At 43.2% G+C, this 18,738-nt stretch overlaps 1 protein-coding gene across 1 annotated transcript; it reads left to right on the plus strand.

Moving 5' to 3' along the window:
- The first annotated feature begins 1,206 nt into the window (after window positions 1-1,206).
- On the plus strand, window positions 1,207-1,302 carry SLN (sarcolipin). The gene has a single exon (XM_010562095.1). It carries the CDS (start codon window positions 1,207-1,209, stop codon window positions 1,300-1,302), a length of 96 nt encoding a protein of 31 aa, XP_010560397.1.
- The last annotated feature ends 17,436 nt before the right edge of the window (window positions 1,303-18,738 follow it).

The following is an 18,738-nucleotide window of genomic DNA, read 5'->3' on the forward strand; positions in this document are numbered from 1 at the left end:
AGAGGCAGAACCACTGGGCTCCATTTATCTCCCCAAGGTAAAAAACTTGGCTTACTTATTAGGTCAGATTTTCTCTTGTCCAAGGACAATCAGAGGCTGGCAAAACAACTTGGGAATGAAGGAATTTGTTAACTGCATGCACTGGGCTTTTAATATTTAATCTGCAAGCTAAAGCAGTTTCTATTTAAACTCTGTCTTCATGCTGGTATGGTCCCAGGGCTTCTCTTGTTTGCACCATAGATGTTACAGCCTAATCTGGCTTCTCTGCTGAGATTTTGGTTGTGTGGCTGAAATTCTTTGTCTAGAGTTTATGCCTCATTTGTTTAAAATTTTTTATTTTATTTACATGGCATACAGATGGGATTAGTGCATGATATTCATGATAAAGTATTCTCATTTCTCTGCATAAACACCAAAACCATATAAAATCCAAAACTTGCTGTGATAAACTAAATAAAAAAATAACAAACAGAAAAGTTTTAAAATACAACTTGAATGGGATTTCTGAAGTAAGAAATCTAGAGCAGCTTGAAACTGCAGGGAAGTCAGAAGGTTCTTGAGAAAAATACTGTTTCATCCATAGGATTAACTTACAAAATTTATGAAGTTCTTCAGAAATGAAAATGTCTAACCTTAGGTTCTCCTTGTACTTTTAGTGGTAACATAAATAATTCAGATTTATTAGTCTTTCTTTATAAAATGATAGTTTGCACCTAGTTTCTTTAAAAATGAAAATATGCAAACAATTATAGGAATTAAAAGAACTGTAAACAGTAGTATATTTACAATGTATATCTGCTGAAAGCAGTAAATGGGGCTTGGGCATTATTTATTTGAAAATGCTTGTACAAAGCATTACTAATTTCCACAGACTGCTCACCCCTGCATGGTGAATTTTGAGGTGACACTGAGAACGCTCCTTGTCAAATGCTGGAAATCAAAGACGGTGATAAGCTGCCAGAGGTAGCTTTTACTTTTTAGCGTCCCCAGCACTTACTAACTTCTAGCCACTGAAACAACATTTATTTACACCAATATAAATAGCTCTGCTGAACCTTCATGCATCTGTTCTTCACATATTTTTCTTTTTCCTTAAAAGAGCCTGTGACCTGAAGGTTAAGCTCAAGGGCGCTCCCAGGCAAGTCACTGAAGTTTTCCCTTTGCTCTACCTGCTGCCTTCTGCTCTCCCCTGATTACTCCCGAAAAATGGAGCGATCCACACAAGAACTTTTCCTCAACTTCATGATTGTCCTGATTACTGTATTGCTCATGTGGCTCCTTGTGAAGTCTTATCAGGAGTAAAAGACAATCAGAAACTCTAGGAGGTGGTTTAAGCATGTGTCTCCGCAGACATAAGTAACACCCACAGCACACCGCCATGATTAGCTTTCAGTCAATTGAGGATGTCGTGAATCTTTTTTTTACTCTCTCATACCTGTTGTCTGTGCTATGTTTGTGATGGGTCTATGATGGTGTAATTATTTTATTCTGCAGTGATCCAGCTGTAAAATGTAAAATGCAAGATCCTTAGGAACTGTTCGACGTGGCTGTCTCCTCTGGTAGCTACTGTGAATGCTGTAGCCCCCCTGCCCGCCATGCTGGCTTGTTTGGCGTCGGTGTTAGGTTCTCAAGGGAATAAAACTGCAGTATGCAATGTAACTGTCTGTATTAGCCAGTGTAAGAGGCACAAACTCGCTTAGCAGAAAGGAATGTGAAACCTCTACTTTCACTTGCTCATTTCACTTAAATAAAGAACATGTAAAACCATTTTTTGTAACATTCCTTATCCCTCTCCCAGCCTGACTGCTGTTCACTGAGAGACCTGCTGATAACCATAGTACAGTGTGCCGTGCAAGTCTTGCGGTTTGCTTGTTCCTCCCACCTGCATTTTTAGTTGTACTTAAAAAAAAAATTTCTGTAGAGTTGAAATCCTGTAGTTTAACAGATACATAGCCACATGAATGAGCTGTTCAGGTCACTTTTCTGTCCAGAGTGACTTAGACCATTGGTGGACGTGGACTTCAAAGAGAACCTCTGTCCCACAGCAGCACTGTCAATAATTGCATTTTCTGAAGCTAGGTTTCGGGCAGGGATTCCCAGGATCCTATTTTTGGCCAAGCCAGGCTTGGAGCAGTGCCTGGCGGGACGAGCCCGGGCCGGTCACAGGCATAGGTGCCCACTGGCACCCCAGCCCTGCAGCGAGCCTTGCCTGGGGTGGCAGTCCCTTGGGGTCCGCTGCGGCATGCCAGGCGCCACGGCATGGCCACGCTCAGCCTTGGTGGGACAAGGCGAGAGTGTGTCAGGGTTGCTGTGATGGTGTTGTCGCCTGCTAAAAAATCTGGAGCCAGCCTGAAGAGCCCACAGTCCCTGGGTTTGTGAAACCAGTAATTAAACTCCTCCTAGGCATTCCCCATCTGTTATTTTAATGGCTTCAGAGAATCAGTATCTTCTACAAAATACAGATTTCTGTAGGAAGGCAGTTAGATGTGCACCATGCTGCTGATACAGGTCTCTTTTCCCTCCAGGAGCCTGCAAGGAGCAAGCGACAAAGCAGGGCTGTGCTGTGAGTAACCGAAGGCAGGTCTCTGGTATGATTAGGTGGAGTGGTGCTGGCGGTGACAGCTGGGACTTGGGCCTGCGCTTTAAGGAAAGACAGCAAACATTGTGGTAGCACCACTTTTTAAGTGTGTGTATTACTTAAAGGTTGCTAGTAAATGACCCGTTGCCCTGTGTCATTTGTACTGTCTCTCCGGGTTTGCAGTCACCCCCGCTGCAGCTGGTGCCACTCATCCTCCCAGTCAAGAAATGCCCACTCCAGTGCAGTGATGCAAATCACCTCTAGTTCACTCTTGGCTGTGACTGAACAAACCTTCCTCCAGCATTTCCAGGGTTGGCAAATTTTGTGTGAGAAAACTGAGACACTGAAATGAACTTTTGCCAGCAGTGGACGTAGCCTTTCTCTGCAGCCCACCTTGCCCCAGATGCTGCTATATTTTCACTAATTTACACGGTTAGTTTGTGTTCATAAGCTTGGCTGAGACAAGCCACGTAGCAGTGACTGGAGAAGGACATGGAAAAATCTATTTTTAAATACGGTGAATACCTGATAATTCAGTATGAAAGTTTCTCATCTTTCACCACCTGTGACTCCCTACTGCAGCTGAACATGATGTCTTCATCCAGCATTACCAGACCTTCCCTGTGGCTTAAAAACAGATTTTCAGAGTCTCTCGTGCATCATGGCTTTCACAGAGGACATCACCACTGTGTGCCAGTCCCACCTGGCAGGGCTGAGGGTTTTCTGACAGTCCCGGAGTGCACAGTCACTGCCCAGGGAGAACAATGTCATGAACAAATTGATGTGTGTGGGCTCATCTCAGGTTAGCAATGGAAAAAATAGAGGTATGGGCTTCACTCTCTGAACCAGAAGTGGTTCAACAACAGCTCAAGGTGATCCTAGCAGTTTTCAGATAGGAAGAGAAAATGTTCTGGAGAGTTTGGACCATCCACAACTTTTAGCCATCAGTCTTTCTGAGAGTAGATGTGCATCTAACTTTGACAATATGATTAAGGTAAAGCACCCCAAACAAGTTGCTAGAAGTGAGAATACCAGTTTAAGCAGTTCTCTTTTCAGGCTTTTATAATTTTTAAGCAGATTTTGAATGAGATGATAAGTTATTTGCCTAAGTAATTTGCCTAAAAATAAAGAAAAAGGCAATTCAACTGTTAGTGCCAGATGTAGTGAAGAGCCAGAACTGTGCAGGTGCACAGGCACATTGTTAGTGTCAAAGAACATCAGCCAAATATACATATACAGACAAAATTTCCCAGGTTGAGGGACCTTAATGTAGATGTTTGGTGTGACCCTTGAGTCTCAAACTCTCTCCATTATCTTCCTGGTTGCCAAAGAGGCCCTGGAGGAGAGGCAGCTCTCCAGAGATGTATGTTACCAGTGTTTTCCAGCCCTTTGTGGTGTAAGGGAGATCAAGAACACCAGAGGACTTCTGGGCTAACAGTGATTTGTCTTTAGTTTATCAGTAAAATTATTTTAGGCAAAAAATTTATTGAAACTATAAAGTAGCTACTCTAACTCTTCCAGCCTCCCTGGGCAAACTGTTCCAGTGCTTGATCACCTGCACAGTAAAAAAGCTTTTTCTTATGTTTAAATGTAATTCCTGCATTTCAGTTTGTGCCCATTACCTCTTGTCTTGTCACTGGGCACCACTGAAAAGAGTCTGGCTCTGTCTTCTTCATTCCCTCCCATCAGCTGTTTCCATACATTGATAAGATCCTCCTAAGCCCTCTCTTCTCCAGGCTGAGCAGTCCCAGCTCTCAGCCTTTTCCTCATAGAAGAGATGCTCCAGTCCCTTCATCATCTTCGTGGCCCTTTGCTGAACCCTCTCCAGTATCTCCACATCTCTCTAGTACTGGGAAGCCCAGGACTGGACACAGCATTCCAGATGTGTCTCATCAGTGCTGAGCAGAGGGGAAGGATCACGTCCCTCAATCTGCTGGCAATGCTCTGCCTGATGCTGCCCAGGAGGCTGTTTGGTTTCTGCCACGAGGGCCCATGGCTGGCTCATGGTCAGCTTAGTGTCCACGATGCACCCCAGGTCCTCTGCAGAGCTGCTTTCCAGCTGGTTGGCCCCAGCCTGCCCTGGTGCCTGGGGTTATTCCTCCCCAGGGGCAGAACTTGGCACTTCCCTCTGTTGAACTTCATGAGATTCCTGTCAGTTCATTTCTCCAGCCTGTTGAGCAGGACAACATGCTGGTGTCTCAGCCATTCCTTGCAGTTCTACATCTTTACTGTACATCTTTCCACACATACAGTTACATACTTTACATCATTTTAATTAACCCATACCTGTTTTGAACTGCAGACGACTATCCCTTCTTTGTGGCCCCCAACACATTAAGAATGATGTCCCTTGAAAAGTATTTATTATGCAAGCTCTCTTGTATATATGCAAGCTTTTTGTTTGTTTTTTTTTTTAAATATATATATTTATATGTATATATGTATGTATATCAACATTTGACCTGCTATAAGTGTTACACGTAATGCGCATGGGACATGAACACACCACAGTACCTGCTCATGGAGAGGATTGCCAAGGTGACACTGTACTTGCCCTCTTTCCTTTTGCATTCCACCTACTTTTTAAAAGGCACTCTGTGTAGCGCTTCAGGAGCTGCCAACAACGAGTAAAGTGGTGGTTGCTCATGACTTTGACCTGACCTGATCAAGGCAATTTTCATTCTAGCATCTAAGTATGGATGAATTAGCCTCACCCAGAACCAGAAGTTCAGTGGTGGCCTTTCTGTTCACTTTACTGGGCTTTGTATCAGACCGTAGCTACCTAATTTTAGATGTTCTGATTTCAAAAGTTTGGCTCTAGGCCTGGTAATTCAGAATTGCTAAGCACTCAGCACTTCACTCAACAGAAACTAAAGACACAGGATGTTCAACGGGCTTTTGGGAAAAATCAGACCACTAGTTTGTGTGCCTGGATACCAGCCTAGAAACCAAATTTTAGGCACCAAGATTTGAAATTTTGGCTAAACATCAGAAAATTGTTCAGTGGGGTTTACCAAAACACTTTTATCAATCAAAAGCGTTTGCAGTTGAAACTGGTTTTTTTGTTTGTTTGTTTTTCAAGAAGAGTGTTTTTATCAAGAAAATCTGAAATTTGTCAAAGGCAAATGTCATGCTTGAAAACCAGCTGTGTCCATTTTGCTTTTGAATGATGTCATGGCTGCTGTAGACTGTGTGGCTTGTGCCCCCTTTGTCCTTTATTACCTGGGCTCCAGGTCAGCCAGGTTCTCTATCCTGTGTGATATAACCAACCACTCTCATGATGTGTCATGCACAAGTCACAGGGTAGGAAACTGCCATGCAATGAGAGAGAGATGAGAATGGAAAAAAAAGTGATTGACATGGAGGAACTGCATGTGCTGCACTTCTAAGTGGGTTGATTACAAACCATTTCTTGCTGACATTTTTTAGTTTGCAAAGATTCAGTCAAAATTCAGTTTTCTGTGGAAAAATTTGCACACTGTGTAAGCTCTGTGTGTGTGTGCTCAGTAGATGACATAGAAGAAGGAAAGGCTCTCAGCCTTATCAAGACAGCATTCCTGTGTATGCATATAAGTTTTCTCTGGATCAAACCAAGAAAATGTGAAGTATAAATAACTTCCTTGCTTGGACACAGCAAGTCCAGCATGGTTCTATTTATACAACTGCATTTGGAAGTATCCCAAAGGCAATAGACACCCTTGCAATTCAAGAAGAACTTTGCACAATAATTATCTATATTTTGGTGGTGCAGTGAGCTAGAAGGGATCAAGAAGACAAGACAGCTGCTGACACCTTGGGATGCCATTGCAGGGGCTCCTAAATCATTCTTCACCTACACAGCTGAGCTGGTTTGCCCCTTGTGTGTAGGGTTTACCCACAGATTAGCGTCTTGCAGGTCTGAGCTGGAAAAGCCTTTGGCGCATTTCCCAGGGCTGTGTACAGCTGGTGCTCAAGCCAATCAACTCTGACCTCTTAGCTTAACAGTTCAGCTGTCAGCTTCTAAAGAGAGATGACAGCATTTTTCAAGCAGGCTCCATTATGCTTATCAGCTAATGCTAATCTCTACTTGCACCGGGCTGATCTGCGAGGAAGTATAAAGAAGTATAAATTCATGCAAAATGGATGGAGATGGTCAGTTTGTGCTGGTGTGCATCCTGTATTGCACTTGTACTTGGCAATTCTTCGCTGTAGTGGGTGGATGAAGGAGATGAGTAATAATTTGGTTTTGGAAGCAGTTGTTAGCTAAATGTAGACCTTACAGCTTGTACAGCAGGGTCCAGAAGGGCACTTATATGTTTCATGGATGTGCCTTGATTTATTGGCTTTGCATATATGCCTCTTTGTGTACCCAGAAGAGCAGCCAGAGCTCTGCCTCTCTCTGAAATGACTGCTTTCCTCGTGTTTCACCTCTGCCCTCTTGGGAGGCAGGCAGTGGCTTTTATCTCTTGGCCTCATGGCCAGAGTGGTACACGGTCTACCACAACAATGTCATGCCCTATTCGTGTCTGCTCTGCGCTTCTCTCCTTGCCCGTATGTAGGAAAGCCTGGAATGAGTGTGGCTCAGGTGACCTGAAGATAAAACCGTTGAGGTCAGGATATTCACAGTGACCCAGGTATCTAATAGTTTCTTAGGAGGGACTCAATCTCTTGTAGAGATGTGCCTTGGGAGAAGGGCTCCTGGAGAAGATCCTAGCTTGTGCTTATAGAAATCTGCACATTTCTAAATGCATTTGGCATAACTTTGGTCTTGCACATTACTGTGACAATCTGGCCTAGATCTATCCTCCAAAACATCTAGCAGGAGTGACCCAATTCCTTAATCAAAACTATGGAACATGCTAAGCAATAAATAATCTAGAATGGATTTTGCAGGTACCTCTTTTCCCTGCAGTATTCAACCATTTTGCTGTTCAGCTTCTTGTCCACAGACATCTGTTGGCATATCTGAAAGCAGGGACATAATTTTTTTAATACCTGCAGTGCAGTTTCACTGGCGACTGCCAGTTTCAGTAGGATTAACCTGAGATTTTCAACTAGGTTAGGAAAGACCTGCTTCCACAGGCTGCAAGCCCTTTCCCCAATGGACTTCAGTGGAGCTGGGCCTGGTTATATCAGACAAGGATCAGTCCCTTTGCATTTCCCCGGTTCTGATCTGGTCTGTGCAGAAGTCTGTTTCAGCATCACCTGGAAGAGATATGCCAGAAGTAGTTTTAGATCTTTCACTTAAACCCAGTTTTGAAAAGAAGAATTTCACTATAAGAAACCTTACATCCTATATTTGTTAAGCTATATTAACTAATACTTTAATGAACGTATGATTTGGAAACACTAAACTTCACACTTTAAATCCATAGCTGTATTTTAAATGATACTTTTGAATTGCTAGGTTCTAAAACTTATTGGGCTATGAACAAAATAAGTAATAACAGTTAACTGAGCCCAATAGGGGTTTTTGCAACAAATTTTTTTTTACAGTCCCAGTAGAACTTTAAATCTAGTCCAGTTTTTTTTTTTTTTTTTTTTAATGGTTTAAAACTAAGTGAACTCAGAAACTAATAAGCATCAAAAACACTGAGCCTTAGCTGGTTTTTTTCAGCCTAGGATACTTCCCTACTCAATGACGCCTCTGGATACTTCAGCTGCATTTTCACTTGTGTATCAGCAAAATAATCAAACTGAAACTATTCAATAAGATACAGTCACTTCCATGTCATAATGAGGCTAATAAAGTCTGGAGAATAATAAGCGGGAACTCCTACTTGTCGCACTAGAGTGTCACTCCCTTTGCAGTCTTGGTTGTGAATTTTGGCTCTTTCTCTGCTGAGGCTGTACTCCCCAGAGCACAGAAAGTACTGAAAACTCCCTTACAGGCTTGGGGAAAGCTTGCCTGCATAAACGGCCACCCCGAAAGCTATAGTGCTCATCTTCTAGATGTAAGTTCATATCATACTGTGCCCTCTGATAAAGAACAGGATGGAAGTCAACGAGATTCAGATGGGAAACACAAGAAACAGCAATTTCAACAAATAAAGGCCTATTTAGCTAGAATCAGACCAAGCCGAAAGTTAAACATACCTTTTTTTTTTTTTTTTCCTCCCCTGGAAATACTACTAATTAAAAAATGAAGTTGGGTAGACTGGAACATCTGATTGTTAATAAGAACTGGCCTATAAGAGAGGTGGTAACTGGAAGAGAACCAGTAGGACATGGTGATAATGCAAGTATCGGAAGTACAAGATGGTACCAATAAGGAAGGTGCAGCATACATTAAAGAAAGCTTTAGTAAAATAAACTAACTGTTCAAAAAACTAATATAGTACCCCTCTAGCCTGACATTTCAAAAAGAGGAAAAATGCAATTAGGACTAAACTGTCAACCAGAATATGACATGCTACAGGACACCAGTGAGGCTGTAAGGCAGAAAGCACGGTGGGCACAGAACACCTTAGTTACACACCACCTCCACAAAGTGGGGAAATGTCAGACTGGGCCCTAATTAATACTACATTTTTTAACACCATAAATATTTTTTTCTTGGGCAGTCAGACATCACAGAAGGAGAAAACGTGCAACCATTAACAATGCACAGGATCAGGATCAAATGTTACCTTTGAAGAATGATGATAGTGATAGTGACCACAATGTGCATGAGGGAAACATCCTTATGGGAATGGGAATGGCAGAAGACTAATCAACAAAGCACAGGAAGTAATGATAAATAAAGCACATCAGAAACAGGAAACCTGCCACAGAGACTGCAGGGTCTGCAGATGATAGATGCAGAACAGGAGTGCTCAGAGAATAGAAGTTTGGTACATGAAAGGTATATTAATTACCTGCAGCAGTGCTCACTGTGGAAGGGCTTAGGAGGGTTTCCACACTATAACTTTTATCTGCAGGTGATGAGTTGGAGAAACTGTCTCAAATGAAGGGCCAGAAGTCAATGGAAAGAATAGTCGTATATCAGCAGGACCAGAAGATGTTCACCCAGTGATTTTAAAGGAGCTCAGATGTGGAATTGCCTGCCTAGTTACTGTGGAGTCTAACTTATTGCTCACACCAGGCTGGTACCAGAGGAACAGAAGGTGGCAGATGCAGTATCAGGTTTTAAGAGGCCTGCAGAGGAGAGCTGGGCAGTTACAGACCAGGAAGTTTCATTTCCATATTGGAAAAAAGCCCAAACCACAGAAAAGCAAACAGATAGAGTTCAAAGGCACATAAGTGGAAAAAATCAGCAAGGCTTCTGCAAAGGGAAATCCTGCTTTTGGTATCTATTACAACTCTGAAAGAGTCAGTGAAAGTGAGCTGATCAATAAATTTAAAAAATTCCAAATTGTCATGGAATGGAAAGGGACGTTCTCTCTTTAACTGGTTGACAGACAGAAAGGTGGCAGTGAACAGTGACATTGCATAATAAAAGGAGGTCCATAAGAGACTGCATTGTTTAACATACTTGCAGAAAAAGCAGGACGATTGCAAAATTTTCTGGTGGTATGAATGCCATAGATGAAGAGTTGTAGAATGTCATCTCAATGCCAAATGATAAGTGATAAAATGGTAAACGACATTAAAGGTTGACAAAAGTGAGGTAAGACACATAGGGAGAAAAATCACTCCAACACACAAAATAATGAGCACAGCAGACACTGGCACACAGCAAAGATCTAGGAATCACTGCAGAGACTTCCCTCAACACATCAGCTCCATGGTCAGTGTTGGAAAAATTGCAGAGAAGGGCAATAAAATGATAAAAAACATTGCGACAACTTTGGCTTGGGAAGAAATTAAGCAGACTAGATTTCTTTAACTTGAAAAAAAAAGGTGACTGAAGAAAGGGTATGAGTAGCAACAAATAAGGGCACATGGACTGGCTATTTACACTTTCTCAGTCCACCAAATAAATAGCAAACATAATAGGGACATATAAAATGAAGATGGCATTTCACAGAGCAAAATTGAACTGTAAAATGCAGAAGTACAAGATGTTCTGAAAGAAAACAGGACAGACATATTTAAAAATGTTTAGGCAAATCTGTGGAAGGAAAAAAAAACACATCAAGACCTGTTAAATATGAGGATAGTCTTGCCGGCTCCATAGGAAGCTTTACCCACAGACTGTCAAAACTCAGAAGGTATTCTATCAGAAGGTTATTTCTCCTTGTTTTAGCTATCATCAGGGCACTGCAGAGGCTGGGAGCTCCCCAGGGGCAGCAGAGCAGGCCTGGCAGCCAGGGGCCAGTCCACCACCCCAGCCATAGAGTAGGGCAGGCCAGGGGCAACCAGTGGCAGCCTCAGCAGCAGATATGGGAATGGGCCAAGTAAGAGAAAAGAAGATTGTTAACAGCCTTCAAATATATACAATGTGGCAGCAAAGACAACAGCAAGAAACTGTTTTCCTTGCACACAAAGTAATGGGCCTGAATTTTAGCAAAGGAGATTTCAGAGCAGTTTTCTTAGTGTAATTAATAGAGGGTATAGTTGAGTACTGTCCTACACTGTTGAGAGATGAGGCGCTACCAATATCAAGAGATGCTGTTGATGGTTTTTAAGAATGCGTTCAAACATCCAGCTTGAGGAGGGATACTATCTCTTGGGGAGCTTCCACGAAAGCAAATACAAAAGGCTGTCCTTCCTTCAGTGCTTAAGAGGTCTCAGACTCCCCAGCCCAGCTCAGTGAAAAGGATGATATTTTACAATGGAGAAAAATGCTAATAGAAAGTTGCTGCAATTTGCTTACAGGAACTAACAACGGGTTATGTGACTAGGCCAATCTGCACTTTTCCTGGTGGAATTTAGAAAGCATTTAGGTGACTTAGAACAGTGTTTCCCAGCATGGAAAATGCTTGCCTCAGGGAAGACAAGTGCTACAGAAATTTTATTTCCTCCAGGCTGCTGCAGCCTTTTTGGGATCTCTCAGGCCTTGGAGTGCAGGATCTTTGGCAGTCTTTCTCCAAGGTGAGGACATTCACAACAGCTGACTCCTATCCAGGCAACATGTCATAGAATAGAATCATAGAATATCTCAAGTCTGAAGGAGACCCATAAGGATCATTGAGTCCAACTCCCTGCTCCTTGCAGGACTGCCTAAAACTGAAACATATGACTAAAAGCATTGTCCAGACGCTCCTTGAACTCTGACAGGCAAACTGAGTGACGATCTCCCAATACAATTCCAAACCGCTGAAGGGGCACAGCCTCAACGTGATTGTCAAACTCTGATTTCCACCAGAAATTCAAGTATCATTCACCTAATTTGATTAACAGAGTTTTCCTGGAGATAGTTAAGAAGTATCCCCAGTACTATTGTTCCAGCAGTCAACTAGCAGCAAAGGGCTGAAACACGGGGGTAGATGCAAGAATATCAAGGAGCTAGCAGACAGGGTTAATTTTTTTGCCTTAGAGACACGGTGGACCCAGCATCACCGGGCGGTGGGCCGTCCCTGCCCGTCCCTGCCTGCCGCTGTCCAGGGTGCTGAAGCGGCGGCGCTTCACTCTTCGCTTGGGCCCGGGGCGGCTCGGGGCCGGCGGGGGCAGCGGAGGGCGTGGGAGGGACCCTGACACAGGGGGAACGGGGTCATCCAAAACCTCTGGGATTTTTTGCACGAGATCAGAAGGTTCTTGCTTTTACCCCAGAACGTTCCTTGATTATAACTCAAGGGGGTCAACGGGGAAGGCAATTAATGTGAGGCTGTTCTTAAAAATACGAGTGCTTATGGCTTTTAAGTTGTCTTTTGCTTTTTTTTTCTCTTACGACCTCAAATTCATTGTATAGTCAGACATTAATGAAGACTAGGTTATGGGGGCCTTGCAAGAAGAAAAGTTTTGAAGGGGGAGTCAGACTTTGGTTTGAGCAGGTAAGAATGCAGATGAAAGAAATAGGCAAGGAGACAAAATCCAAAGAGGGCAATGGCACAACGGTTAACTCATTATTGCTAGAAACTGGAAGATGTGCCAGGCATCAAACAGAGGAAACTGCCCCCTCTGCCTGGGGAATCTGACTTTCTACATTTAGATGTCACTTAAGGGTCAGATTTCAGGTGTTGCAGAATGGTGATGTGGTAGCTTTAAACAAGACAAGACAATGGCTTCCATGCTTGGTATATATATTGAGTAACACACATTTCAGCCATGTCAGAGAACTGGCTACTACAGTAGCTGAGTCAAGATAGCGAGATCCTACCCAGAAGTTTTACTCACCACCTATAAACCAATATATTTCATTCTCAAAGAATATCCTACTTGTTCTTTGGACAAAGCTTCCTCGTGGCTGAAGCAAGGAAGGAGAGCTTGGGAATTCAGGCTTCTCCCATGAACTAGCATAATGAAAACCTAGATTATTTTTCATTGCACCTCATTCTCCCCAAATGTGATAAGTAGGTGTTATTTGTCCATGTACAGGGATTTTGTGAAATTGAATTCCTTCTGATGTGCAAAGCATTATTTGTCCTGGCTGGAACATGGCTATTGGGAATCAGTCATACAACAGCAACTTGCTGAGATACATTTGTATTATGTGGGCTTGCTAACAAATTTTTTCTCTCTCTAAAACACAGTATTTTTTTCCCATTGCAGTGTTTGTTACAGGTAATTTAATATGAATAAAATCCATTTATTGCAACCGCTTTGATCCTAAGAGCAGTGAGCTGAAGTATCCTGGAATTAACTTCTGACATAATAGAAGACAGATGTAGAAGTCCTACTGTTTATGCAGGTAATACATCATTCCACAGTTTCCAACTGCTTGCGGTATTTCAGGCTCATCTTTTTTTTAGATAGGTACATGGTCTTATAAACATTTTTGCTTGTGCTTATCTCCCTCTCTGAAGTTTAGGCATTTGATATTAGGGTTATATTATTGATTAATATTTCAGTAATGTCACAGATAACCTAACCCAAATGGCATAGGCTGCACTGCATCCCACGATGCTCCACCTCAAAGGCAATTCTCTCTCTGGGAGGAAGAGAGTCTCTAACTCCCATCATTCAAATGTCTGGGAGCTGTCATTGCTGTGCTGAAAAATAATGGAATAGAACTGTGGCATAAAAGGTAATTACCATTATGTATGAGACTCATAGGCAGTGATTATAGACATCCATAATAAGTTTAAGAGGATCACAAAAAATACTGTTGTTAGACAGAAATGTTTAGTTTGCATTTATAGGTGCAAATTAAGAATATAGAATAAAACATTGAAGTGCCAGCATGTCTCTATGACTTGCAGTTCAGACAGCTCCAAAATGACTTGAACTGCTGCAGGTCTCCAAATGCACTGCACAACCTCTCTGTAGCTTTTGGATCTCTATTGGAATTAGAAATGAGTTGAGTGCTCCAACAGCATTGATGTTTCTACATGATAAGAAAGTCACTGACTGGCTTTTCAAATAGTCTCCATGGATATGAATGCTTAGTCTAGCTTTTAATACAAGGGCACGCAAACCACTGATCAAGGAAGGCTTTCTGACCCACTCAGTAGATAGTGGATGTTCACATCTCCCTCAGACCTGCCTTTTTATCCAGCAGATGAAGGAAAGCACTGTGCTGGGATTGTACCTCCTTGCTGGGGGTCCCCTATTCTTTGCTGTTGCTGGATTAATCTCTTCTGGCCAGATTTGGAGCCAGTGTAATTTTGCACAGCTTAATAGCAGACAGGCATGACTTACACTGAGACCTGTCTCAAGCATGGACAAAAAAATAAAATAAATTCTATTCTGCAAGACAGAAGCAGCTGATTCTCCATGGAGAGGCCCTGGTGGGAGACTGAGGGTGCTTTTGGGGCAGAACAATCCCATGCATTAAATTAGCAGCTGAGCTAGAGAAGCTCTGCATTCCCCCTGCAGCCACATGCTTGTACCCCTTTCCCACAGTCCTCATGAAAGGCACAAAGCAGCTGGAAGCAGCAGCCTTGAGATGGCCAAGCTTAGAGCAACCCTCCTACCTCTGGTGTCACAGTGACCCCCTGCAAGCTGGACCAGGTCAGGGTAGGAGGAGGGAGCTCACCAGGTCAGCTGGCACCTGCTCAGACATCTGCTCCCACTGTTCTTTTTCTGCTCTTTTTTGGCCACAGAGCTACAGAGAGGTGACACCCAAAACCTCTGCAAAATTGTTCTCTGCCAAATGTGTGCGACGAAGCATGAAAGGGAGGGAAGCTGAAGGGGCAGTGGGGACAGAGACATGGAAACTTGAGGCAAAGTGTATGTCAGTTGGCTTAAATTCAAACCAACCAATGTGAATGGAAAACTGGGAGAACGTGAAGAGGCAGATGATGGCTTAGTCACAGCAGCTTAAAGGAACACATGAGACCATCCAGAGCCAAATCAGCATCACAAATATCCTCATCAAAGAGAGGCAGCAAACTGCATCCTCATGTCTTCTGCATCCTGCCCCTTTGGCATTTCCCCCATCCAGCAAGTCAAGCAGGGGCAGCTTCACTGGGGTGAGCAGGCAGGTTTCATAGGCTGGGTCAGCCTGAGAGGTCTGTGTCATGAGGTGCAGAACACATGCCATTGCCATTGGCTAAGACTGAGTCAACTTGGTTTGGCAAGGGCAGGTGACAAAAACTAAGGGGCTGAGCTGATTTACTGCTTTTGAGGATTTTGGTACTGGTTTTGCTGGGTGTATGCACTGCTGACTGGTCTGTGGCGAGTTGGGCATTGCACGAGTGCTTTGCTGGATGAATTAAAAGGAATCTGCTCAGAATAGAGTACATCATCAGGGAAAAAAACAGAGCACTCAGCTATCAAATGCCTTTGACATAGGTGACCATGGCTGTTTTCTCAAATTTGGTCTCCCCTTAGTTTCTGAGACTGTCCTCTCCTGCCTCCCAGCTTTCTGATCATTAATGCTACAAGTCCTGTGCAGGTTTCCTTCTATCCATGGGGTTCTCCACAGGGTTCTGCTGTATTTTTTATTCCTGCTTCAACATTTTCTCCTCGGTTAATCTTGTTTGTAAGAACAATCTTGGCAGTTCCTTCCCCATCAATGCGTCAGAGCGCTCTCAGCTCCAGACTTTTATCCCGATATCCATATTACAGTCCCAAGTTGTTCACCATTTCCTAACAACTCTCCCCGGATTAAGCCTGTGTTCCTACAAAGCTCTTTCCAGCTGTGGAGAACACTCCCGTCTTGTCTCTGGAGCATGACCAATGGCTTCCCTTTTGCCCCTTAACCTCTCTTCAGGGCTTTACGACTAGGCTATGTCTACACCTTGTTGATACTTTCTGACTGGCCTCTCTTGAGAAGCACAGCCTTTCTTATCCATCCCCAGAAGTAAAATTTGCCCCTGAATTTGTCCTTATCTTCTCAGGACCTGTACCATGCAGTGTTGCCATCCTCAGACCCATTCAGGACCCTGGCACATAGCCTTTGCTGAGGTCTCTGTGCCAACTGCACCAGCTCCATATTAACCACACCAACATCTCTGTGAATTCCCCCTTCAACATGCACTCTCTCAATTCGGACTACATTTTTCTTTCAAGGACCTTCTCAGCCATGTTGTATCCACCAGGGATATGTCTGTCCTCATTTCCAGTATGTCACAGTGCCATGCCCTGTTTCCCATTGGTTAGGTTTTTCACAGTCATCTCCATGTTCTTTCCTTGGTTGCCCTTGCAATTGGGAAAAACTGCCCATAAACATAAAACAAGCTTCCTCATGTCCCTTTCTCCAGGTCCTCTTGTGCTGCTCTGCTTTGCTGAGCTGCCAGCTGTGCTGATAAGTATTGACCCCATGCTCCCTTGTCTTGCTCACTTCCCTTGTTTCAGGCTGTAAGCTCCTTGGGGAATACACTACCTTTAGTTACATGTTTTTACAGTCCTTCAGTACAGTGGATACAGTGGAGCCCAGGTCTAGGAACACAGCAACACAAGTAACAAACCCTCTGCCCTTCCCCATAGTTCATTTTGAACGAAGCTGCTCTACTCAGTTCTTGCTTGGAGATTTTAGAGCTAAATCTCTTTTTCTAATTATAGTTCTATATAGAGAAGGACAGTGTCCTTTACTAGAATAAGTAATGACCTGATTTCTATATGTGCTGCTCACAGGGGAAAGCACAAAGCCACTCCTGCTATATTCCTACATTATCTTGTAGGAAGACTCCTGTCTAATCCTTGGCAAGTCTTACAGAAAACCTGCACTGCTGCAAACTAAGGAAAACAATGAATAATTCATTTTCTTATCTGTTTCAGGATTGTTTTCTGCAAAACATCTATTTTAATAATTCATGTGATTTTTAGCTGCACCATGCTGCAGGTGCAAGTGTACAGAGGAGAGCCATACTGTTTTTCTCAGTCTAGCCTAGAGGATTCATTAGTGCAAAATTCCAGATCGCATTGGACCAAATTCTAAGTGAGGAGTGAGAGGTGAAAATCAGGGTAGTTAGCAAGATTCAAAGCAGAACAGTTCTCTGAAAATCAGATTATGAAAGTCATTCACAGAGGAGTATTCCTATGATGCCAAAACGGTCATATGTTGACAATGTCAAGATTGTCAAGAGCCAGCTAGGGGACAGAGGGAAGTATATACTGAGTTCCCCTATTTCCCAACAGTACTTGCCATACACATGAACTTAGCATTTATAGAATTGCACACAGTTACTCTTTCAGGCTGTAACCGATTTCTACCTCAGTCAAATTCATCCAAGCAGCAGAGCTGCAGATTGAGGTTTCCTCTGGAGCTCGTGCAGGAATGACTCCAATCTGCAAGACCCCACCAATGGATAACCCTGCAATGCTGGTCGCCCCTGTGGAAGGGTCAAAAACCTCAGGTCACTTTATGACAAAAGTGGACAGGTCAGAAAATGAAATGTTAAAAGCTAACCACAGCCCATGAAGGGCAGGATTAAGAAGATAATGATGATACTAGCTGCGTAAAGGAAACCAAAGTGTGCATGGTGCTACCAGTGATTCTTTGGGTCAGTAGCAGCAGATCTGGGTTCATTAACCCGAGCATCAGCACTCTGTTCACATACATCCTGCTCCACCTAACAGCACTTATTTCAACTGGGAACATGCTGAAAATTCTCTGCTTGCAGCAAAGTGCTTCAGCCAGCACTGCTAAGCCATCACCACCTGGCTGTGCCCCACAGGGCACACAGCAGGTACAGGTGCTTTTAAAGATTGCTCTTGCATTAACAAGGACAATGGATTAATCTCCTTTACCCTCTATAGGACAGGAAATTTTCCACTCCAGCTTCAGTGCTGCTCCAGGAAACAGCCAGGAGATACAATTCTCCAAGACAAACTGCATAGATAAGACAGACTTTGTTTGTGTCCAAAAATAGTACATAGAAATACCACCATCACCAGCATTTGAAAAAGTACCTTCCAAAAGAGCCAGTAAGAACCTCAGCAAAAATAATTCTCCCTTCCCGAGAGGAATAAAAGTTATAAGCCAAGAAGTGACAGGAAGCTGGAGCAGCACTCACTCTCCTCCCAGCTGTAATCAAAACCCCAAGCACAGATCCTGCCAGTGCTCACAGCCCCAGCTCTACAGATGCTGGCAGAGCACCGAGGTTACTGAAGACAAATCTGTACCCACCTGTGCTGTTGAAGGAGCCCTGGCAACAATTCAAATTCACGTTAGCTGGAATAAGGAAGTGCTGTGCTATGGGAGGTGGCTAAATCTAACATTGAGAAATACAGGCCACCCTTGTATAATTTTTGCATACAAAATTAAAGACCCATAACACTACGTGGCCCTTTTTTCCAGCTTTAAGCAGACCAGGGTAAACGTTTCTGCATTTTAAATCACATACAACCTGCCAATATCATGTTTTCATCAACTATATTTTCATCTGCCTACCCAAAGCAAGACATATTCTGTATAGCACCACACTATCTTGTATTTGATAAAGTACATTAGCAGCTTAGACTTACAAGATGGCTGTGCCTTTTTAAAACACCTGGGTTGCATGGTGCTCCAATGTAAATTATTTGCCTGAGAAAAATACCTGTTAAAAAAACAAAGGTGCCAAAGAGCTTTACAGGCTGGGCAGGCAGCACTTGCTGCCCACACTGCCTGTGCCACGCAGGGCTAGGGGTGATGTTTTCCCAACAGCAGGTATACAGCCTCACGGCTTTTTTTTTTTTTTTTTTTTCCTGTTTCTTTCATTTTCTCCACCCTAGGGAAAGCAGCATCCAGTTTCTCACAGGTCAGTTTGGAG

This window comes from Haliaeetus leucocephalus, unplaced genomic scaffold (genome assembly GCF_000737465.1).
Source record: "Haliaeetus leucocephalus isolate CR32 unplaced genomic scaffold, Haliaeetus_leucocephalus-4.0 Scaffold155, whole genome shotgun sequence".
Classification (NCBI taxonomy): Eukaryota; Metazoa; Chordata; class Aves; order Accipitriformes; family Accipitridae; genus Haliaeetus; species Haliaeetus leucocephalus.

Bases quoted from the DNA above. Each gene is read 5' to 3' on its own strand.
- SLN (XM_010562095.1), top strand. From the start codon at position 1,207: ATGGAGCGATCCACACAAGAACTTTTCCTCAACTTCATGATTGTCCTG.